The sequence below is a fragment of the Rhincodon typus genome, chromosome 6, assembly GCF_021869965.1.
Source record: "Rhincodon typus isolate 14 chromosome 6, sRhiTyp1.1, whole genome shotgun sequence".
Lineage (NCBI taxonomy): Eukaryota > Metazoa > Chordata > Chondrichthyes > Orectolobiformes > Rhincodontidae > Rhincodon > Rhincodon typus.
This window is the reverse complement of record NC_063337.1, coordinates 95,241,140-95,266,139: the sequence shown is the minus strand read 5'-3', so window position 1 is coordinate 95,266,139 and position 25,000 is coordinate 95,241,140. Positions and strand designations below refer to the sequence as shown.

At 40.3% G+C, this 25,000-nt stretch overlaps 1 protein-coding gene across 1 annotated transcript; it reads right to left on the bottom strand.

The window, feature by feature from the left end:
* Nucleotides 1-646: 646 nt before the first annotated feature.
* LOC109923231 (probable cysteine--tRNA ligase, mitochondrial) lies at nucleotides 647-20,006 on the bottom strand. The gene is made up of 6 exons (XM_048598418.1): nucleotides 19,898-20,006; nucleotides 19,676-19,814; nucleotides 18,166-18,289; nucleotides 16,958-17,056; nucleotides 3,829-4,086; nucleotides 647-769 (listed from the first exon to the last, which is right to left on the bottom strand). The coding sequence occupies exons 1-6, from the start codon at nucleotides 19,926-19,928 to the stop codon at nucleotides 647-649; spliced, it is 774 nt and encodes a 257-aa protein (XP_048454375.1). The 5' UTR covers nucleotides 19,929-20,006.
* Between the last annotated feature and the right edge of the window lie 4,994 nt (nucleotides 20,007-25,000).

The window sequence follows — 25,000 nt, the reverse complement described above, 5'->3', positions numbered from 1 at the left end:
ATGCATCATTGCCTGAGAATGAACATAGCGGGTATAGACAAGTAAACAAAATGCTAATATTATGGCATTTATTCATATTTCACTTCTGTTCTTGTAACAAATAAATGTCCTGATGATCAATATTGCTTGAATATATCCTATTATTTCCATCACTGATAATTATAAAATAACTATGTATCAATTCCAAATGGCAGTGCTTCCTTCACAAGACCTTCGGCACCAGGTCAGCCCTCTCCATCCCTAGAAATCGCACCCCTATCAAATTATACAATCCTACCTTCACACTCTAACATCAGCCACATATACACTGAACATTTAAGATTTAAAACAATGTTTAACAGCACTATATTCTTCAAAAAAAAAACTGAAAAGTATTCCTGTAAAAAACAAAAAGAATTTGATTTGATAATTGATTTGATTCTGTATGTCAGCTGTGACTCTGGGTAACACTGATTTAAATCAGAAGGTTATACTTTCCAAGTCTCCTAGACTTCAGCACAAAAATCCAGCCTAACACTCCTGTCCAGTGGTGCTGCCTTTTGAGAGAGGCATTAAACCAAGGCACTAACTGCTCTCTCAAATGAGTGTAAAAGACCAAATGGCACTACTTGAAAAACAGCAGGAGAGTTCTCTCTGGTAGCTTTTGTCAATATTCAGGTCCTGGAACAGGGAGTACGTCAGGGCCCAAAAACTGGAGTCCTGGTGCTCGGGTCCAGCGGCTGGGGCCCAGGCGAGCAGTGGCACTGACCTTTAATTTCTCTTCTGGCTGCTACCAATATTAACCCCTTATCCACAGTCAGAAAAGTGGAAATTCTGATTATCACACTGCCATGTGTGAGATCTTGTTGTGCACAAATCTGGTTGCTGCTTTTAATACATTATAATAGATACTATACTTCAAAAGTGCTTCATTGCCTGTAAAATATTTTCTTACATAGTGAGAAAGATACTACAGACATTAAACCTTATTAATGTTTAAAATGACTTCAAATAGGTTTGTTATTTTTAAAAGGAGTCATTGGTACATTTTTGAAAGGATTAAAAAGTATATTTAATGGAGTATTCTGCATTCTGTCTCATTGATTCTCCCTTTTAGGCAGTTCCTTGGGTTCATGGATGACTTGCTTAGGTATAAAGTACAATCTGTAGACTCCAATATATGCAAGGCAGGTACTGCTCCAAGGGGTAGGCAGATGAGCTGTTGAGACATTAATATGCCCTCTTTGGTGCCTTGACTTTGTCTCTGCATGTTCCTGACAAAGTTTCTCAACATGCTCAGTGCCTTCCCATGTTGATTGGTTACTAGCCAGGGAGTATCATAGGTCGACAGATGTTTGATCTCTTTGGGGATGCTTGGAGGATATCATTTCTGCTGTCACCCTGGGTGTTCCCTGTTGTGCCTCAGTGCTGCGTAGAACAGTTGCTTCAACCTCAAGCCACCAGAAGCTATACTGATTAGTTTGACAAAAAAGACCAAGGAATGCAGGGGCTAATTAACTTTAGCGCAAAGCTTTCACACATTGGAAATTTCACCGCTCCCTAAAACTACAGCAGCAATCCTACAGTTTTCTAATAGTCATTGAGTCATACGGCATAGAAACAGACCCTTCAGCCCAACTTGTCCATGCTGACCAGGCTTCCTAAACTGAACTAGTCCCATTTACTTGCATTTGGCCCACATCCCTCTAAACCTTTCCTATCCATCTACCTGTCCAAATGTCTCTTCTTAAGACAGCTGTACAGCATAAAACCTGCAACATTAAGAATAAATGCTAGATAGAAAGAACACGGGAGATCCAACAACTCATGGTTGCCAAAGACATGCAGTTATTTCTAAGCTGCCAAGTAAACTCAAAGCCCAAGCACTTAAGGGCCCACTCTGCTGAGAGCCAAACATGGAGGGAAGCTCATCAAGGTCAGGGAGTCGGACAGTGTTTGCTGAAAAGAGCATTAAGAAATTCTCAACTGAAGAGCCAGTCTTTGATTTGAAGACACTCAACTTCATCCCTCCATTTGACTCAGTCTTAGTGCTACACAGGTTTGAAGCAAACTTGTCAAAACCATTCAATAGTTGACAAACAGCAAAGCTTCTGGAGCAGATAGAATCCCTGCAGAAATTGTGAAATATGGCAGTGATATATTCCTTATGTGGCTACACAATATCCTATCCTCCAGCTGGGAAGAGGAATGAATATTGGGGCATCTCAGGAATGCTGTGTTTGTGACAATATTTCAGAAGGGAGGCAAGTCTACTTGCAGTGAATACAGAAGAGTCAGCCTGTTGTCTGCCACATGGAAAATCGTGGCATGGATCCTTCTCAATCACCTCATCCCAGTTGCTTAAGAGATGTTGAGAGTTGCAATGTGGCTTTCACATTCATCCAGGGGGCACCACAGACATGATTTCACTCCATGGCAAATCCAGAGAAGTACAAGGAATAGAATCAACACCCACAGTTCATGGTCTTTCCTAACCTCACAAAAGCCTTCAATTCTTTCAACTGTAAAGAATATTACACAGTATTTTCCTCAAACTTAGCTGAACACAGAAGTTTCTCACCCTTCTCTTCCTATTCTATGATGACCTGAATATTACTTAAGGGAATCAATTAACGAGCTGGAAAGACATCTGCTTTTCAAAACTATTTCCACTGAATAATAAAGCTTTTCCGATAGGGATCATATTAAAATCAAGTATCTAATACACATCTGGCCTAGTCATGATTAAGGTGTCTACAGGAAGACATAATGATGTTTCAGTAGGACATTCTGCTGGTGAACAATAGTGTTGCAGGTGGAAATGCAGCATTCTAATGGTGCAATCTTTACTTTGGGCAGCAGAGGGCAGACACAGTCTATTCAGCATAAGAAGTTTAACAAAGTAACAATTGTTCAATCTTTCTGGAACAGGAAAACTGTAAAGTTTGGCATAACACAAAAACAGTGTACAGTGTTAGTTCCTTGCTGGAAATATTATGATCTGTGTACACAGGACACTGTAAATCACTAACCACCATGAAGGCTTCCTGCATTGCAGTGACATTCTGCATGCTGTATAGTTTGTCCCAACTAAAACCCCTTAAAATCATTTGGTCTATTGCTGTCTCTCATTCTACTATATACTTACCGCCCAGCATCTTCCTCCTCTGCATTGTTTTGGTCACTGTAAGAAGATTTTTAACACCATGTCTTATGGAACTTGGGAACAGGAAGAAGTGGAGGCCTTTCAATTTCTGAAGCTTGCTCTTTCATGTATTGGGCTGAACTGTGACCTAACACCACATATCCACCTTGGTAATATATCCCTTAATAACTTTGGTTAACAAAAACCTAAAAGTGTCAGTTTTAAAATTTTTAGATGCGCCTCAGCCTATACAACTTCTTTGCGAGGGAAGAGTTCTGGATTTCGTGTGTGTGTGTGAAGTGCTTTCTGACATCACCCTCAACCTCCGTCTCTAAGTTTAAAGTTCCAGCCCGTTGTTCTGGACTTGACCCATCAGAAGAGATAGTTTCTCTCTATCTATCCCAACAAATTCTTCATCTTAAAACCTGAATTAGATCACACCTTACTGTCCATACTCAATGGAATATAAATCTAGCCTTTGAAACCCCTCCTCGGGATTTAAACTTTTCACCCCTTTTGTCCTTAACTTAAGTTTTAGGATGAATTATTTCGTTTCTGGCTTCATCCTCTGCTTAAGAGATGTAATTTATATGAAATAAGCAATAAGGACAGTGCTGTGCAGAAGTTGCAGCCGGACAGTATGCAACAGGTCCAGCAAACCAGCAAGTATTTTATAGGTCCTAATCTAAAAGTCTCTCACTAACCTTGATATTTATTCCTATTACACCAAGATCCTGCCGCAGCAAGTCGCAGGCCTGGAGGAGAGGTTGCCGTTCACTCAGCATCTGCTTACGCCTCTCCTTCAGTTTCTGTTTCTCTTCCTGGGACAGCTCCCTGCCTTCACTCAATGCCAGCTCCCGATCATCCAATGCCAGGGCATACTTTCTTACTTCCTGTCGAAAACCAACCAGTTGTTCAGCGACACTGTGAAGGGTGACTGAAGATCGGTCTGCTGCCTGCACCTGGAAAAAGAAAAAAAGTACACATGGTACACAAAACTCCAGACCCAGGACAGCAATAGTAAGACCAATGCTCTGTCTAGAGACATAACGGTCATACAGCACGGGAACAGGCTGTTCGGCATAACTGATCCATGCTGACCAGGTTTCCTAAACTGAATTATTTGGCTCATGTCCTTCTGAACCTTTCCTATCCATGAACCTATCCAAATGCCTTTTAAGTTATGTAACTGTACCCACTTCTACCACTTACTCTGACAGCTTGTTCCATATACGCACCACCATCTGTGAGAAAACGTTGCCCCTCAGGTCCCTTTTAAATCTTTTCCTGCTAGTTTAACTTCTGTTCTTAATAATTACAGGGATTAATTGCTGTTGAGAAAAACAAAAAACAAAATTGACCATGGAAATTATAGGATGTGGCAATTTGGGGCAAGTAAATGTTGCAGCTGCCTCTTGGTCTGTCAATTATCCTTTGACATTCACCTTTTTCAGATTCTGATCTGATCCCTCTGTAAATGATATTACAACATGCCAACTCCCTATGGCAAAGGATTCCATTTTATTAGAATCCTTGATGTAACAATATTTTAATTCTTATTATCCAGATAATTGGTCTTGGTGTATGCTAATGATTCACCAAACAATCAAAAACTCAGGTATATTGTACGATGTTTTCCTCTCAACATGCTGAAATTTTCGACTAAATTCTTCCTAATTCAGGAGGGGAAAAAAAAAGACCCACTTTCCTCCTAACCAGCACCTCTCACTTCCGCTATAAGTCTAATGAGTTTTTGCTTGCAATATTGATCCCATTAACTAACAGCTGGTTTTCAAGGAAAAGCCTCAAGAAATATTCAACTATTACACGATACAACTATACAGAATTAAATTGGAATGAAAATACAAACTAATTTAGGGTATCCTTGAGCAAAATCAGAAATTGAAGAAACTCAGCAAGTCCGGCAGCATCTGTGGAGACAAAACAGAGTTATCATCTCGAATCCAGTGACCCTTCTTCAGACGTTTGTTTCAGAAGTCTGTTTTTCTTCTGGATTTCCAGCATTTGCAGTTCTTTGATTTATTTTAGGATTTTTTTTAAAAGCTCCATTTGGGGTGTTGTCACACTCTGGAAATATAATCATTGCCACCCATCTTCGTTCATAGCAGTGGAGGGAGATGCAACATACAGAAAACACCACCCTCTGTGGCAAGGTATTCCACAGATTAACTGCTGAAGAAATTCCTCCTCATCTCAGGGTCATTCCTTCATTAAGAGTCTGTGCCCTCAGGTTGTAGTCTCTCCTAATACTGGAAACATCTTCTCCACGTCCACTGAATCTGGGCCTCTCAGTATCCTGTAGGTTTCAATCAGATCCCTCCTCGTTCTTCTAAACTCCATCGAGTACAGACCTAGAATCCTCAACCACTGCTCATGTGATATCTTTTCTGCATGTTAACCTTAACAGAATCCTGAACTAGGACTCCCAAGACCTTTTGTGCTTCAGATTTCCAAAGCCTTTCCTTATTTAGAAAATAATCTATGCCCCTATTCTTCCTAACAAAGTACATAACCTCACAATTCCCATATTGTACTCCATCTATTACTTCTCTGCCCATTCTCTTAGCCTTCTGCAGCCTCCCCACTTCTTTAACACTACCTTTCCCTCCACCTATCTTTGTGTCATCTGCAAACTTAGCAACAATGCCCTCAGTTCCTTCATCCAGATCATTAAAATATAACGTGAATAATTGTGGTCCCAACTCTTACTCCTGTGAATTCCACTATTAACTACCATCCTGAAAAAGACCACTTTATCCCTACTCTCTGTCTCTCTTCTGCCAGTCAGTCAGTCCTCTATCCATGCCAGTACCTTGCCCCTAACACCGTGGGCTCCGAGGAACACCATCTGGTTCTCAGGAAGAGTCACCAGACCCGAAACGTTAACTCTGTTTTTTTCTTCACAGATGCTGCCAGACCTGTTGAGCATTTCCAGCAACTTTGTTTTTGTTCCTGATTTACAGCATCCGCACTTCTTTCTGTTTTTACCATAGGCTTTCATCTTATTTAGCAGCCTCCTGTGCGGCATCTTCTCAAGATCAAACTGGTCTATGCCAATATTTACAACTCTCCTTCCAGCCTTCCTCAACTTACCGCAGCAATGATATTTTGATCTCAACTTTGCTGAAGCAATATCACTTAATATTGAAAAAGTATCACTTTATGAAATCGGTTCAGCATTCAAAGCTGACATATTTTTCTATTATTTTGTCTCAGGAAGTAAAGGTATCTGGAAAAATGAGGAACACTCAACCAATCTCTAGTTTCTTAGATTAAAAAAACATTATCCGTTAAGATTACAAATGTCTCAGCATTGTTCAGTAGTAAATAAGAAACATACTGATCACAGTTGATTCAAAGCTTTGCTGAATCTGGTCGTTAAAAGTTTAAACAAATGTTTAATTTGATGCTCCAAATAAAACTTAACATTGTCAAACAGAGATCCAAGAATTTACAAGGTCACTTTTATTCCACATAACTATGTCAGATGAATAAGAGAAGCTACCAAAGAAAACAAAAAGGGGCTAAAGATTGGGAAAACATTAACATGTGCCATCTTCTTCAACTATTATTAATTTGCATTTTCCTGAATAGGTAAGTTTATTCTATTTGTCTCAGAATGCAGCTTGTGCAACAATATTAGAAACTTATCACTTCTCTTATGGTAAAATAGCTGGATAAAAGTGGGATGTTAAAGGACCAATTGAGTACTTTAATAAGCTTATGTCCCTTATTAATCCATGCTACATGCACAAATACATTTACCCATTTTATCCCAGAGGTTCCTTGTTTTTGGAGAGGTCTGAAAGAATCAGACATATCGTTCACATCTGTCATATCAGATTTTCAAGGCTTAACACATAAAATAAACACTAACAATGGACAAATACAGGTTGTATCAGTTAAATGAACAACACTCACTGGCTCAAGTTGACAGAATCAGAATCTGGTTAGTCTGTATCTGAACACAATAGATCCGTTATAGGTCCATAACCCTTAACACCCTTACCCAAAAATAAACACTAACATCCAATCAACCATTCACTTTTATCAAAATCCGATGCCTTAGGGACTAGAATAGCACGCAATGTTTGTGATATATTCTGCTCAAAGCCCCAGACTTTGTCTCATTCTGTATCCTACTGGTTTTCTGATGAGTATAACAGGCACAAGGGAAACAAAATAATAACAGCAGTACAGAAACAACAAAAGAAAGTTACACAGAGGAAAAAATAATGCAAAACTGATGGTAATTTAGTGGAGAGCTACACTGCAGGAGCCGGATGAGTATAATGGGGTCTGATGAATGCCCAGAAATAAAAAGTAAAACAAAAAGGAAATGATAAATTAAGAAAAACAATTCTGAAAGAGGATATCAGAACCTGGACAAGTTTAGTGTGTTATAAGAATCAATGAGTTTTCCTTACCTATTGTCCTAATTAAATACAGGCATACCAAACATCAATGAATTATAAACAGTACTACTGGTTGCTACAGTACTACATTCTAATCACACTTCAATACCATGCCTTCTTGTGCAAACTGCTGCAACCATTGATGGTTTAAATTAACAGCAATAAATCAGAATTCCATGTTTGAAAACTAATAAATATCCAAAACAGAAAACTTTCCAATTTTTTTTTCTTTGCAACCTCTTTCTGTTTGCCTTTTAAGTTTCACAAACCAAATTATCCTGGGTTCAAAGTAAGATTTCTAACAGTCTTTGAGAGATCAAACATTGCACATTTCACAACAGTTAGGTTAATTCACTGGAAACAATCCTTTCTGCGATGCTGTCTTAAGTTGGGAAAATTGCCATTATTAGTCAATAGGATTCACTCAGTTTTTCCTCAGGCTATAACAGTTTTGCACTCATTTAGTTTCAAAATAACAAAAATGAATGAGAATATAAATTTCAGAATCTGCCCATAGGAAGTCCATTTGGCTAATATTTTCGAAACAAAATAATAAGCATTATTAGAAGACAAGCTTGGCTTGGCTGAGTAGATTCAAGAACAATCATTGTTTAAAGATTTGTTTAAAAAATCAAATGTGAAAAGTATTGTTCTTTGAACAATAATAGTACTCATGAGTTTATTTTTCGAAATGATCTGAAAACTAGCTGGAGGATAAACTACAATCACTGATACTTATATTTCACTTGAACAAACATGGCTGACATACACAGAGAGAGAGAGAGAGAGAGGGGGGGGCTAATAAACAGAGACCAAGAGTAATATGTGGAGCTTGCTGTAAGTTTCCTAAAGGTCAGAAGTTACATGACACCAGGTTATAGTCCAACAGGTTTATTTGAAATCACAAGCTTTTGAAGTGCTGCTACTTCGTCAGGTGAAGTGAAGAGAAGCACACAGGCACAGAATTTATAGGCAGAGAGATCAAAAGATCGTACAAATGGTGTGAGTGAAGTGCCAAATAATAAGTCTCGGCAGGTGATCAAAAGTGTCAGATGGTCTTGGTAAAACGTCTACAGCTGAACAGCAAGTGAAGGGATGACCTATAATCGGATTAATTGATACAGAGAGATGATTACAAAATATTAAAACTAAGGTGGTGTCAGAGACAAACCAAATGGCTGGACTAACATGATAGGTATAAGGGTCGCATGCCGAAGGTCTAACCAAAGTAACAAGTAATCCAAAACTGTACAAACTAATTAACGTAGAAAGATCATAACAATTTATCAATTAATTTCAATATCTTTTAATTTAATTATAGGTTGTCACTTCACTTGCTTTTCAGCTGTTGACACTTTACTCATACTGTCTGACACTTTTGATCACCTGCAGAGACTTATTATTCAGCCTGTCAACACGCCACTCATACCGTTTGAACGAACTTTTGATCTCTCTGCCTGTAAATTCTGCGCCTGTGTGCTTCTCTTCACTTCATCTGATGACAGAGCAGTGCTTCAAAAGCTTGTGATTTCAAATAAACTTGTTGAACAATAGCCTGGTGTTGTGTAACTTCTGACCTTGTCCACTCCAGTCCAACACCGGCACGTCCACATCAGAAGTTTCCTTAGACTGAGAGATATAAATGATTGCACATAGAAGGATGAACATATGCAGATCAGCTAAATACTTCCTCAACCACTGGCAGGGAAAATGCTGGTTACTTTTACTATAAAAAGACATAAGATCCTTATTTTCAAATTCTGTTGCTGAACATCTCTCATGCCACCTCCTAACATCTCTGCCCCAACAATCCCATAACTTCTGACTCCCCATAGCCTACTAACATTAAAATAGTACATTGAGCATGAGGACACCACACTGCAAAATATGAAACACAAAAGGAAAAAGTGAGGCAATTGACTTAGAGAGCTTTTTCTAATTTGGAAAACAAGCCTATTATCATCTGCAAAATCTCATCAAAGATGAATAATACTCAGTCCTCCCCATATAAAGCAGAACGGCACATTTATAATGCGATAAATTAGCACTTAAGACAACATGTGTTTCAAAAGCACAGAAAGTAGCTTAGGAAACTGCCAGTCATGAGGATGTACAAATATATTGAATAAAGTAGGAGCAATTAATAAGCTGTGCCAACAGTAGTAAAAGGAAACCCATGTATCAGCCCCAATATAAATCTTTAAAAATTAATACTTAGCAAAAATATATCAAACTTTGTCTGTCTTGCCCTGGAGTTCTATTCAACCCTGTCTGTCACAATTGCCATTGCTGAACTCCAAGAGCCATGTTATTCAATTTATGCAGCTGATCTGATTATAATTCTGAATACAACTCTTAGGCTCCTCATAATACCAGAAATGTCTGAAACTCTCTCATTCAACCCAATGTTCACTCTTACTGGTAATCTGTTGGATAAAGGTGCGGCTGGAATGCTGGAAACTCATCATGTGTTGCCCAGTCATGGAGTCATTACAGCACAGAACATGCCATTCAGTCCATTTAATACAACTCAGTCAGTCCCACTCTATCCCCACGGCCCTGTAAGTTTATTTTCCTCTAGTGTCCACTTAATTTCCATCTGTGACTGACTTTATGGCAGAAACAAAGAGAAACAAAACAGAAACAAAAGTCAGCCTTCAGCACCAGGGATTGACACTTTATCCAGTTTTGAAACAAATAAAAGAACAAGATTTGGGTGCATTTTCTTAGTTGAACAAGGCTTATAAAAGCAAAACCAAGATATTTAGCTTGCTTTCATTTTAGCTAGTCATAGAATAGAATCATAGAACCCTAACAGTGTGGAAGCAGGCCATTCAGCTCCATCGAGTCTATGCTGACGCTCTGAAAAGCATCCCACCCAGACCCACCATATCCCTGTAACCCTGCATTTCTCATGGCTAATCCACCTGGCCTGCACATCCTGAACACTAAGTAGAATTTAGCATGGCCAAACCACTTAACCTGCACATCTTTAGACTGTGGGAGGAAACCAGGGCACCCGGAGGAAACCCATGCAGACAGGGAGAATGTGCAAACTCCACACAGCCAGTCACCCGAGGCTGGAATCAGACCCAGGTACCTGGCGCTGTGAGGCAGCAAGGCTAACGACTGAGCCATCATACTGACCTAATCTGAATAATTAAGGGATTTACAGATCAGAGATTCAGCAGAATTCAATCACGCCTGGCTAACCATTCCCAAATAGTTCAAAACCAAACAACAACTACTGAAGGAAGTTTCACGCTTCTGCTGGATGGAGATTTTGATACTCTCCATAGACAGCTGTCTTTCAATGTAGTCCAGTCCCCCCATAAAACTGCCAGGACCACCATCCAAAACCATAATAAACAGTGCAGTGCCAACTGTTCTCACCCAGCTGAAGATGCTCCTGCAGGAAGTACATACCAATCCTTTTGCTAACTCAATATAAGGAAATTAAAACAATGTGGAGGATGAGCAAACTGGAGGAAAATCAAAACTAGAAAACTAAGGAACAGGCAAGAAGCACATATAGAACCATAAAATGTGGCAGCATCAAAAATACTTCATAGCCTCTCTGCTAGCTCTTTGAAATAGCTATCCAACTGATCTAATCCCTGCTGATTGCTCAATGCCTAAATTGTTTCCTCCTTCAAGCAATTATTCAATTCCCGTTTAAAGTTATGCTTGAATCTGCTTCCAACATCCCTTTGTACATTCCACCTTATGCTTAAAAATCGGTTTCCTCGTACCACTGCGGATTCTTCTGTAAATTACCGCAAATGTGTGTTCTCTAATTACTGACTCGCCTGCCACTGGAGATAGTTTCTTCTTACGAATTGGTGACAACATGTACTGCAGGAAATCAAATTATTGGGTGGATTTAAAAGATTCCAGTGCCACAATTTAAATAAGAGCAGAGAAAGTCTTCCTATTGTTCTAGTCAATATTTATCCCTCAATCCATATCATGAATAGCAGATCATGTAGTTGCAATCTCAAACTCTCTATATGGAATCCTGCTGTGCACAAAAATCATTGCTTTGAATCTGACATTGTAACAGCGACGACACTTCAAAACTATTTTTTTGATTGTAATACACCTTGGGACATCCTGAGGTTATACAAAACACCATATAAATGCAGTTGTTACTTTCCCTCTATTTGCAGTCCAACACAAGTATCTTCAAATGTCAGATTAAGACTATGATGCTTTCAAAAAGAGTGCTCATTACACTGTTGTAGATTATATCAAGATAATTTAAATTGCTGTATTTTAGGGAGGATATTCCTGGGAATGCGCTCAGGGAAGTTATTTGGGTGGAACTGAGAAATAAGAAAGGGGTGATCACCTTATTGGGATTGTTCTACAGACCCCGAATAGTCATCAGGAAGTTGAGAAACAAATTTGTAAGAACGTCTCAGTTATCTGTGAGAATAACAGGGTAGTTATGGGAGGGGATTTTAATTTTCCAAACACAGACTGGGAATGCCATAGTGTTAAGGGTTTGGATTGGGAGGAATTTGTTAACTGTGCACAGGAAAATTTTCTGATTCAGTATGTGGATGTACCTATTAGAGAAGATGCAAAACTTGACCTACTCTTAGGAAATAAGGGAGGGGAGGTAACTGAGGTGTCATTGGGGGAGCACTTTGGGGCCAGTGACCATAATTCTAATATTTTTAAAATAGTGATGGAAAGGATGTATCGGATCGAAAAAGTTAAAGTTCTAAATTGGAGGAAGGCCAATTTTGATGGTATTAGACAAGAACTTTCAAAAGTTGACTGAGGGCGGATGTTCGCAGGTAAAGGGACGGCTGGAAAATGGGAAGCCTTCAAAAATGAGAGAACGAGAGTCCAGAGACAGTAAGTTCCTGTTAGGGTGAAGGGCAAGTCTGTCAGGTGTGGGAAATGCTGGATGACTAGAGAAATTGAGGTTTCAGTCAAGAAAAAGAAGGAAGCATATGTTAGGTATAGACAGCAGGGATCGAGTGAATACCTGCAACAGTACAAAGGCAGTAGGAGTATACTTAAGAGGGAAACCAGGAGGGCAAAAAGGGGACAAGAAATAACTTTGGCAAATAGGGTTAAGGAGAATTCAAAGGGATTCTACAAATACATTAAGGACAAAAGAGTAACTAGAGAGAGAATAGGGCCCCTTAAAGTCATCCAAGGCCAACTACGTGTGGAACTACATATTAAATGAGTATTTTATATCAGTCTTTACTGTGGAGAAGGATATGGAAGATAGAGAATGCGGGGAAATAAATAGCGACATCTTGAAAAATGTCCATATTACAGAGGAGGTGGTGCTGAACATCAAATGCATAAAGGTGGATAAATCCCCAGGACCTGATCAGGTCCCTAGAACTCTGTGGGAAGCAAGGTAAGAGATTGCTGGACCCCTTGCTGAGATATTTGTATCATCAATAGTCATAGGTGAGGTGCAGGAAGACTGGAGGTTGGCTAACGTGGTGCCACTATTTAAGAAAGGTGGTAAGGAAAAGCCAGGGAACTATAGACCGGTGAGCCTGACATCGGTGGTGGGCAAGTTGCTGGAGGGAATCCTGACTTACAGGATTTGCATGTATTTGGAAAGGCAATGGCTGATTAGGAATAGTTGATATGGCTTTGTATGTGGCAAATCGTGTCTCAATAACTTGATTGAGTTTTTTGAAGAAGTAATGAAGAGTATTGATGAGTGCAGAGTGGTGGACATGATCTATATGGACTTCAGTAAGGTGCTTGACAAAGTTCCTCATGGTAGACTGGTTAGCAAGGTTAGATCACATGGAATACAGGGAGAACTAGCTACTTGGTTCAAAGGTAGAAGACAGAGGGTGACGGTGGAGAGTTGCGTTTCAGGCTGGAGGCCTGTGACCAGGGGTGCGCCACAAGGATAGGTGCTGGGTCCACTGCTTTTTGTCATTTATATAAATGAATTGGATGTGAATGTAGGAGGTATGGTTAGTAAGTTTGCAGATGACACCAAAATTGGAGCTGTAGTGGACAGCAAAGAAGGTTACCTCAGAGTACAACGGGATCTTGATCAGATGGGCCAATGGGTTGGGGAGTGGCAGATGGAGTTTAAATTTGAAAATATGAGGGGCTGCATTTTGGAAAGGCAAATCAGGACAGGACTCATACACTTAATGGTAAGGTCCTGGGAGTGTTGCTGAACAAAGAGACCTTGAAGTGCAGTTCCTAATTCCTTGAAAGTGGAGTCACAGGTAAATAGGATAGTGAAGATGGCATTTGATATGCTTGCCTTTATTAGTCAGTGCACTGAGCACAGGATTTGGGAGGTCATGTTGCAGCTGTACAGCACATTGGTTTAGCCACTTTTGGAATACTGCATGCAATTCTGGTTGCCCTCCTGTAGGAAAGATGTTGCAAAACTAGAAAGGGTTCAGAAAAGGTTCATGAGGATGTTGCCAGGGTTGGAGGGTTTGAGCTCTCGGCTGAGGCTGAATAGACTGGGGCTATTTTCCCGGGAGCATCGGAGGCTGAGGGTTGACCTTATAGAGGTTTACAAAATCATGAGGGGCATGGATAGGGTAAATAGGTAAGGTCTTTTCACCAGGGTGGGGGAGTCCAAAACTAGAGGGCACAGGTTTAAGGTGAGATAGGAAAGACATAAAAGGGACCTAAGGGGCAACTTTTTCACGTGGAGGGTGGTGTGTATGGAATGAGCTGCCACAGGACGTGGTGGAGGTAGGTATGATTACAACATTTACCAGGCATCTGAATGGGTGTATGAATAGGAAGAGTTGAGAGGAATATGGGCCAAATGCTGGCAAATGGGACTAGACTTATATAGGATATCTGGTTGGCATAGACGAATTAGACCGAAGGATCTGTTTCCGTGTTGTATACCTCTATGAGTGCTGAACTTGAAAAGGACTGCGGCATACTGAGTAGCATTCAATTATCCAAATATTTAAATCCAAATATTTAAATGTGACTAGCTAAAGCTTTGTTACAAAATAAAACTGCCTTAATTGTCAGTTGAAGTATTATCCCAGGAATTGAACACTTCATTGAGGCTTACACTTTGTTTCAGTACTGAGGGATTGTTGCACGCTCAGAAGATAAGGACTGAGTGAGTGCTGCACTGTTGGAGGGACAGTGCTGAGAGTGTGCTGCACTGCTGAATGGGCAGACGGAAGGAGTGCTGAATCGTCAGAAGGTTAGGACTGACAGAATGTTACACTGTTGGAATGGTAGTATTGAGGGAACACTGCAATGTCGAAGGATCAGTTCTGAATGAGTATTACACTATTGGAAGGCCATTTTGAAGAAGTACTGCACTAGTAACTCATTTATAAAATCATTTATATAAATGATTTGGATGAGAATATAGAAGGCATGGTTAATAAGTTTGCAATTTACACCAAATTTGGTGGCATTGTAGACAGTGAAAAAGGTTTTCTCAGATTACAAAGGGATCTTGATCGAATGGGTCAATGGACTAAAAAATGGCAGATGGACTTCAATCTGGATAAATGTGAGGTACTGCATTTTGGTACAACAAACAAGGGTAGGGCTTATACAATTACGGTAGGGTCTTTGGTAATGTTACAGAACAGAGGGACCTAGGGATGCAGGTACATAATTCTTTAAAGAATTGTGTCACACATAGACAGGATGGTTAAAAAGGCATTTGGCACACTTGCCTTCATTGCTCAGTCCTTTGAGTATAGGAGTTGGGATGTTATGATGAGGTTGTACAGGACATTGGTGAGGCCTCTTCTGGAATGCTGTGTCCAGCTCTGGTTGCCCTGTTATAGGAAAGATATTATCAAGCTGGAGAAGGCTTAGAAAAGATTTACCTGGATGCTGCCGGGTTTGAGTTATAAGGAAAGGCTGGATAGGCTGGGGCTTTTTCATTGAAGCATCAGAAGTTGAGAGGTGACCTGAAAGAAGTTCATAAAATAATAAGAGGTATGGATAGAGTTGACGGTATTTTTTTTTCCTAAAATGGGGAATTTCAAGACGAGGGGGCATATTTTTATGGCGAGAGGAGAGGGATTATAAAAGACATGAGGCTAACTTTTTACACAGAGGGTGGTTCGCATGTGAAATGAACTTCCTGATGAAGAGATGAATGTGGGTACAATTACAACATGTAAAAGACACTTGGATGGATATATGAATAGGAAAGGTTTGGAGGGATATGGGCCACGAGCAGGCAGGTGGGACTAGTTTAGTTTGGAATTATGTTCGGTATGGACTTGTTGGACGGTCTGTTTCCGTGCTGCGTGATTCTATGACTATGACTAGAGGGTCAATGTGGAAGGAACACTGCACATTCAATGAGCTGTGCTGAGGGATTGTACTGCATTGTAATAGCAACTTTAGATAGGGAAAACTGCACTGTCAAAACAGCAATTTTGAGAGTTGGCTGTTTTCTCAGATATCAGTACTGAGGAAGTGCTGAACTGCTCAAAGTGCAGTACTGAGTAGTGAGGTTGTGCTGAACTGTCAGAAGGTCAGTACTGATGGAGCACTGCAATGTTGGAGGGGCAATGACGAGGGAACGCTGCTCTGTCCGAGGGTCAATACTGAAGGAACGACGTAGAGTCAGAGGGGTCGTATTGAGGGAGCACTGCACTGTTAGAATATGAGCACTGAGGGAGTGTTGGATCGAGAAGTGTCTGTTGGATGGCAGTTCTGAGGGTGCACTACATTATCAAATGTTGCAAAGATTCAGGTAGATCAACAAAGAAAATCCCACAAATTCCTGGCGATTTTAATAATTTCAGAAAACTGTGTTCGAAAATATAAACAAGTTTGCATTTATAGACCATTTTTATAACCTCAGAATATTTCAAAGCATTTTACAGTCAATGAAGCCCTTTTGGACTGTAGCGTGGTAACTTAGGAAACTGTTTAAAGTATTGCTTGCTCCAATGGATATCATTGAGTTTCACTATTTTCTCTATCATTCCCTTGCTATGGGTCCATAGTCAGCCAATCACTTTGTAAATTGAGTCTACAAAATGGAAACAGAACCTCTGCCCTTCCTATTCACACTGGCATTTACTCTTCATTGTGAATAATGAGCATGGAAAACACTGACATCAGGAATTCAGCAGTGGATAAACAAAGGTAATTCTTCGCCCACAGGATTCAATCCATGAACAAGTAAAATGCAAGACAATGTAGATCACCTGTAAATGAGATCTTGAATCATAGTCAGTTTAAAAACAGAGGAAAAGTGTGGATGCCTCAGGCACATCTTGGGGAAGGTGCTGTTGGGATATCCTTTCTCTGCAAGCCAACATGGAAAGCTCAAGAAGTGACTGCCTCAGTTGCCTTAGATTTTATGCAAAGACTACCTTAAGTCTGTAACACATGGAAACCACATAAGAACTTCTGTATTGCAGTTACTCACCTGACTTTGTCCAAGTGAAATACCAACAACATCCAAGAATCGCTCTATATAAGAGATTATTGCCCCAAACACAGCTGGACTCCTGGGATAGTCTCCTTCCTGTTGTGAACATAAAGAGCTGACCATTACGTATTTTGGGAGGGTCAAACATCAGCACAGAATGCATACAGATTCATTCCAACTGGTTACAGATCTCAGAACTAATACCAACTCTAGATGACCCTGAACTCATCCAAATCTGGATTGCTTAAATGGATATTTTATGTCCACCCAAGGACAGATAGGACCTCTGTTTAATATCTCACCCAATAACACATTACTCAGTGTGCTATTTCCTTAGGACTTTGTCTGACTGCGCAGTGTTCCCTCAATAGTGATCTTCCAAAATGCAGCCCATTCTGAAGTGCTATTAGGAACCTCTCTTCTCAGTAGAATCATGGAGCAATAACCTAGTTAATGGTAATTCCACGCAAATCACTGGTTGAAATTTATTTCGAATACTGTGTGCAGCTTTGGCTGTTCTATTGTGGGAAAATCTGCGGAAGGTTACAGAAGGGATCAGTGCAATATCTGTTGCCTGTTATATTACGCTGCCCACAAGATCTTCTCCTTCATGGAAAACATATTCCTTCTAATTCTTGCAGATAGCAGATTTAATTCTCTCAATATTTCCTGATTGAGTTCTTTGGGATGTGCATCTTCTCAACCTCTGCTTTCTTTGTCCGTCCCTCTTTGATTCAACTGCACTATTCAACACTGACCAATCCCAGATATTTTGCCAATTGCCACGCTGCAATCAGTGGCTGTGGGTATGTTGAGTCACACCTCAAATAGATTACACAACTTCAAACAGCATTACATGGAATGTCCAACACCGACAATGGCCATTCAGCTCATCTGGTTTATGTCAATGCTTATGCTTAACACCACCTCAGCAAAGTTATGATTCGCACTGAATTAGCTTCTAAACTGAAAAGCAACAGCTCATTTCCAATTAATGCACACGAGAATTAATGCTCCTGAGCCTCTCAGGTTTCCCATTCCTTCCCAAGAGAGCAACAACACAAACCATCAAAGCACAGTACAAGACCCCGCCTCACCTCAACAATCCTAATGATGGTTTTGAAAAAAAAATCTAATACACTAATCACGGCCTTACTCTGAATAATGCACTACCTTCACAGGATTGTAAAATCCTAATGGGTTACCTTGGTAACTGCTTGAAGCTGTCTGTTGCCATGGTGAACGAGGTTCATAATTGAATCGGTAGCCCCTGGGGTGTCAAAATCATCAGCAAAGGCAGCCTGCACATTGACTTTAGTTGCATTTAACCTGGATACAAAACAAAAAAGCAAACAACACACAATTTACATGTTAAAAATAAAGAAAGAATGATCCATATATTGTTTAAGCGAAGGCAACAAAGGCATTATAAAATGATTTTTATTGAAAGCATCTGATAATGATTGTGGCCCAAAGAATGAAACCAGAGGGATAACAGTGTGATCCTTCACTCCCAGCAGGGAACATTACTCTCAAGAAAACTGGGCACTGCAGCCATCGGCTTTTGTTTTTGATTAAAATGGAAAATCACAAGTGCTCCCAGAGAATTTGCTTCCTTGGCAGCGGTAGATCAGGTGGTCAACCCCCTCAACCCTACTAGTTTTTGATCAATATGCTGGTGAATTTATTTGAGCTGACATTACAGGAAGATGATAATTTTTAGAACATATTTCTACTTGCTGGATTAACTCAGCTTTGTAACACAGAGTAGAACACGTAGCAACTCAGTGGCGTAGTGAATTTCGAGCCCTTTAAAGAGCTATTTCCTAAAATAAAATTTTAAAAATTCTGAGGGGATCACAAAGTACACAGTGTTTTCGGGTATATAAATGGTCATGGGTTCAAGTCTCACACCAAAGACCTGAGCAAAACAAAAAACTAGGTTAACACTTCAGTGCAACATTGAACGAACTTAGTGCTGCTGGAAGGTTTGCTTTTGGATGATTTCAATGAAAATTGCGGGAAATTTCACTGGTTTCTTCAGGGAATATTTATTGCTTATTACACCTCAAAACAGTTTATCACATTGCTGTTTGTGGGAATTTGCTGTGTGTAAATTGGCACCACTTCCCCAGAATAAAACTTCAAAAATATATTGTTGGTTGTATAGTGTGTTGGGATGCTCTGAAATTGTGAAAGGCATCATAAAAATAAGAACATAAGAACTAGGAACAGGAGTAGGCCCCCTCGAGCCTGCCCCGCCATTTAATAAGATCATGGCTGATCTTTTTGAGACTCAGCTCCACTTACCCACCCACTCACCATAACCCTTAATTCCTTTACTGTTCAAAAATTTATCTAGCCTTGCCTTAAAAACATTCAGCGAGGTAGCTTCAACCACTTCACTGGGCAGGGAATTCCACAGATTCACTACCCTTTGGATGAAGAAGTTCCTCCTGACCTCAGTCCTACATCTGCTTCCCTTTATTTTGAGGCGATGCCCTCTAGTTCTAGTTTCACCTGCTAGCGGAAACAACCTCCCTGCCTTCACTTTATCTATTCCCTTCATAATCTTATATGTTTCTATAAGATCTCCCCTCATTCTTCTGAATTCCAATGAGTATAATCCCAGTCTACTCAGTCTCTCCTCATAATCCAATCCTCTCAACTCTGGAATCAACAGAAAATGCAAGTCTTTCCTTTTGTTTACCATACCTCTCCCATAGTAGAGTTTCATCAACCGATGGGCACATCAACTGTCCTCTCACGTAAGCAGATGCATCATCAATAAAAGCTGAAATGGAGTGCAGAAGATTTCCAGCTTCTGCCATGCTTGCATCACTGTATTCCACAGCTACAATTCAAACAGTACAGATTCAGCAAGGTTCTCCTGTCAGATAATAAACACTTTATTTTAAACTGTTAAAGCTTTCATACCTGATCTGTATTTTGAGAGAAGACAAAACATTCGAAACTGATTTGCAGAGAACTTTTCCAAGAAGTTCTGGTTAATAATCAGAGAAATCACAAAGTTATCATTTGTGAATTACATTATAAAGCAATGATAAGTATTAAAAGCACCATCTGATGAGGCACAGTGAGAAGAATTACTGATTCAAGCACTGCGAGCATTAGGCTGCAACCAGAAAATGTGCTACACAACTAGAATTGAGCTCCCGAGTCCACAAAGAAGTACAGTACAGAAACATGCCTTTCAGTCCAACCTCTTCTTGGTGTTTTTCACATTCCAGTCAAATCTCTCCCTACAACTTATTTCATCTCACCCTAACAACACAGGCATAATTTCACAATCCCCCCCCCCCCCCCCCCCCCCCAGCGTGAGTTTGGAGTCAGGTATGGAGCCTTATAAAATTCTCCAAATGGCATTCAATCCACAATAACCTGGCTGAAATGTTATGCGGTGGGGGTGGGGAAAATGTAAGGCCTATGCTGGTCTGTCTGCTCGTCTCAACTGATGCCTTTAAAATGGGCAATTAATGGTCAGCCTCAATTTTGAGGCTGGTGGGAAGAGGTTTGAAGAGGGTGTCAGGCTGCTTGAGCCTCAGGTGGGAAGCGTAAAGGTCCCTTTCCAGGAGGCACCTCCGCAGGATCACCTGTAGGTCCTCCTTCACTTCCGGGACTCTCCAAGATCTCCACCACCCTCCCCTGCCAATGAATTTCCTCCTGCACTTACATTTATTTGTCAATCTCCTTATTTTTATAATGGTTATTGTATATATAGTGAGTCAGATGAGCCAAATCTCTCAGGATGTGCTACATCTCCTTTCTCCTTTTCTCACTCCCGTCTAGAATCACATCCTTTTTTGCATCCCTAGTAGCAAGATCTAATTTCAGTTGCTTTTTTTTTGCTTGTTTGGGTTCCCCTTCTCATTGCCATCCTGCATCCTTTTCAATTGAGGAAGGGATGTTGCAGTGCTTGAGCTGCAACTTTGGAAGTATGCACAAGGCGAGGCCACTGCTGTGGTGATAGATTACTGTCATTAGGATGGGGGAGGCGCTGGTGGTGGTGAAATTAATGTGCTGCCAAGTATTCCTCAAATATGCATGGTCAGTTTAAGGCTCCTGTGCAGGGCTAGCACAAGTCTTCTCCTTTATGTTATTGTATTTGCGCAGCTGTACAAAAAAAATTGTAAAGACAAAGGCACTCCAGAAAACCAATAGAAAGCATGTTGCTGCAGCCCATCTGTGATTTGCTTCTTGAACGTTGTTGTGCTTAATATTTAAAATACTGGGAGGTGGGGAGGGGGAGGAAGAGAAGGCAGCAATGAGGCTGTAAACAGTTCATCAATGCCTAATATTCAGGCGGTGACATTTGTGAAATCACAATTTCCTAACCTCTGCTTCCAATCACTTAGGCATGTTGCATTGTGTCTGGAATGCCTGGGATTCAACAGGTGATCATACAGGCAGCAGTAGGCCATTTGGTCCTTCTAGCTCGCTCTGCCATTAAAAACAATCATGATTAATCCAATTGTGGCCTCATAGCCATATGCCTGCTTGCTCCCAATAACCTATTTCTCTTTTGGTTTGATTCGATTTATTGCTGTCACATGTAATTGAGTACAGTGAAAAGTTTTGCTTTGCAAGCAGTGCAGGCAGATCATAGCAAACAAGGGCATACAGATCATAGGGTGCTTAGACAGAGCAAGGCATACAAGGTTACAGCTGCACAGGAGGTGCACAAAAGCAAGATCAACATTAGATTTGAAATTAAAGAGGTCCATTCAGCAGTCTAATAGGTGAAGTTTAGACGTGTGGAATGGTTGTAAGAAATGTGAGGATAAAATCTGCTTTAGAGAGCTCACAAAGAGTCGCCTGGTGTCAGTGCCATTTTGGGGTTCTGTTAATCAAGAATGCAGCAAGTGTTGGCAGTTTGAGCAGCTTCAGCTCAAATCGGATGAGTTGGAGGCTGAAAAACAGACACTGTGATGCATCAGGGAGGGGGAGTATTACCTAGATTCTTTGCAGCAGGAGGCAGTCATGCCTCTTAGGGTTAGACTGTCTGTTGGTCAGTGTAGAGGGGTAGGATAATGTGACAGCAAGTCCCATTGGGCAGCAGTGCAGGAGCCACAGTCTTTGCAATTTCCAACAAATTTGAAGTTCTTTCAGCTTGTCTGGATGAGAGCAAGGGCTTCAGGAAGGATGAGTCAACTGACCATGCCACTATGTTACAGGAAGCCACTCAATCTGGGAGTAAAAAGGAATGTAGTGGTAGTGGGGAACAGCAGAGAGAGGAGGATTGACACTGTTCTCTGCAGCAAAGGGCACGAGTCCAGAAGGCTGTACTGCCTGCCAGGTATGACGGCTCATTTGCTCAGGACTGGACAGGAACATAGAATGGGAGGAGTCATTGTGGTTCATGTTGGTACCAAACTTATAGGACAAAGAAAAGGTCTTTGCATATTCAGTATGAAGAACAAAACACTAAATTAAAAAGCAAAGGTCATAATCTCTGCATTACTACCTTAGCCACATGCCATTTTGTGTGGGGGAATCAGGTTAGACAGATGAATGAATGACTCGAAGACTGCTGTCGAAAAAGTGCGTTCTAGTTACTGAGTGCTGGCATCAGTACTGGGAAATGTTGGAGCTGTTCCGTTGGGACGGTATCCACCTGAACGATGCCAGGGCCAGTGTTCTTGCCAACGCCATAGGGAAATAGAGAGGATATTAAACTGAATAGTCAGGGCAAGGAATCAAATTTGGCAAGATGCAACAAATAAAACAAGGGACTGAAGGCAAATAGAAAGGTATTAATACAAAGATAGACAAAGACTGTGACAGAAAGGAATAGACAGTATAAATCTAAAATTCAACCAATAACTAAGACTAGGATTTACAAAGGAAGCAAAAGGATGATACCAAAGACTCTGAATGCGCTCCGAATTCTGACTGTGAATAATAGTAACCTTCGAAACAAATTGGATTAACGTACAGTGAAAATAGAAGTAAGCATGTAGCAGCCAATTCAGAGACGCGGCTGCCAAATGTATCTGGAAGGGTATATGACACTTGGAAATAACAGGAAAGTAGGAAAAACATGGAGGAATGGCTTTGTTAATTAATGATGATATGAGCACAATAGAGAGTGGTTACCTAAGGTCAGGAAACCGAGTAGTAGAAATAACAGTTTATAAAGGCAATAAGTCACTTGCAGAAGTGATGTACAGGCCCTCTGACAGTAACCAAAGAGTAGAGGAGGCACAAAGGAAGAAATAATGAGAGCTTGTCAGAAAGACATGATGATAATCATGCTAGATTTTAATCCACATATCAACTGGGAAAGTCAGAAGGGCAAACGTGACATGGATGAACAGTTCATAGAATGTTTTCAGGACAGTTTCTTGAACACCATGGAGCTGACAGGAAAGCAGGAAGTACTAGACCTGGTTCAATCAAAATTTAATTTAATTGAAATAGGATTAATTAATGATCACATTTTAAAGGTGCCTCCTAGACAGCAGCAGTCAGAATATGACTGGATTTTACATTCAATTTACGGGAGAGAGGAGTGGGTCTACAACTGCCTTTAAATTCTTAAATAAATACAATCTTGAGGGCATGGAAGCGGGGAGGGGGAATTTTCCACTGATGGGAGTTGTAGTTGTTGGAGATCTGTAATCTCAACTCCAGGTCAGAGGCTAAGAATCCTTCAGCAAATAAATCACCTCTTGATGCCTCAAAGCCTGAGTAAAGAATGTGATAGACTTGACTGGATGAGTACCTCCCCAATAACACTCAAAGAGCTTAGCACCATCCTGGACAAATCAACTATTTAAAGGCCACCACCTCCACCAACATTCACTGACATACAGAAGCAGCAGTGTTTACCATCTACAAAATGCACTGCAGAAATTCACCAAAGCTCCATGATCACTGCCATCTGGTATGATAGGAAAGCAGATGCATGGAAACACAGTCTCCTGCAAGTTTCTGTCCCAGTTATTCATCATCCTGCCTGGGAAATATATCACCATTCCTTCCACGTCACTGAGTCAGAATCCTGGAACTCAATACCTAAGAGTATCCCTACACCAAAGTGCAGCAATTCCAGAAAGCAGCTCATCACCACCTTCTCAACGGCAACTAGGAACCAGCAACAAACTCCACAGGTACCGACATCCCACTAAATAATTTTTTAAAAAGCTAGCTAAAGTGATTTGACAAATTAGGTTCAAGGATAGATCAATAGTGATGCAATGGCAGATATTTAAAGGGATATTTCAGAAAACATACATTTCAATGAGGAAGAAAAATTCCAAGGGATGGACCCACCATCCATGGTTAATTAGAAATATTAAAAATAGCATAAAACCTAAAGAAAAAACCATATAATTATGCAAGCACGTGGTAGCTTAGAAAATGGATAGAGTATTTAAAAATAGCAGAGACCAAGAAATTAATAAAAAGAAAAACTTGAGTATAAGAGAATACTACCCAGAAATAAAAAAAAAACAAATAATAAGAGTTTCTATAAATGGTTAAAATATTGAAGTTAAGAAAGTGAGTGTTGGTCCTACTGAAACTCAGACTGAAGAATTAATAAAAGAAAATAAGGAAATAACAGATGAATTCAACAGGTACTTTGCATCCATCTTCACTGCAGAGGATATGTAATATCCCAGCAGCATGGATGAATCAGGAAGTGAAAAGAAGAAACAACTCAGGATAGTTGATGCACTGGTTCTGATCTTCAAAACCGTCCCTTGATGTGAGATAGTTTCATTTGATTGGAAGGTAGTGAAGGTAATGACATTATTCAAGAAGGAAGACAGAAAGCAGGAAACTACAGGCCAGTTAGCTTAACATCTGTCGTAGGGAAAATGTTAGAAGCTATTTGTTAGAAAAATTCTGGCAGCCCACTGTTCAAGCCTAGATTTCAAGGCAATCAGGCAGAGAACTTTTTGAGTGGAAAATCACGTTCGACCAATCTGATGGAGGTCTTTTAGGGTCAACACATGTTGAGGTTAAAGAAGAACCAGTAATATATTGAACTTGAATTTCCAGAAGGCATAAGGT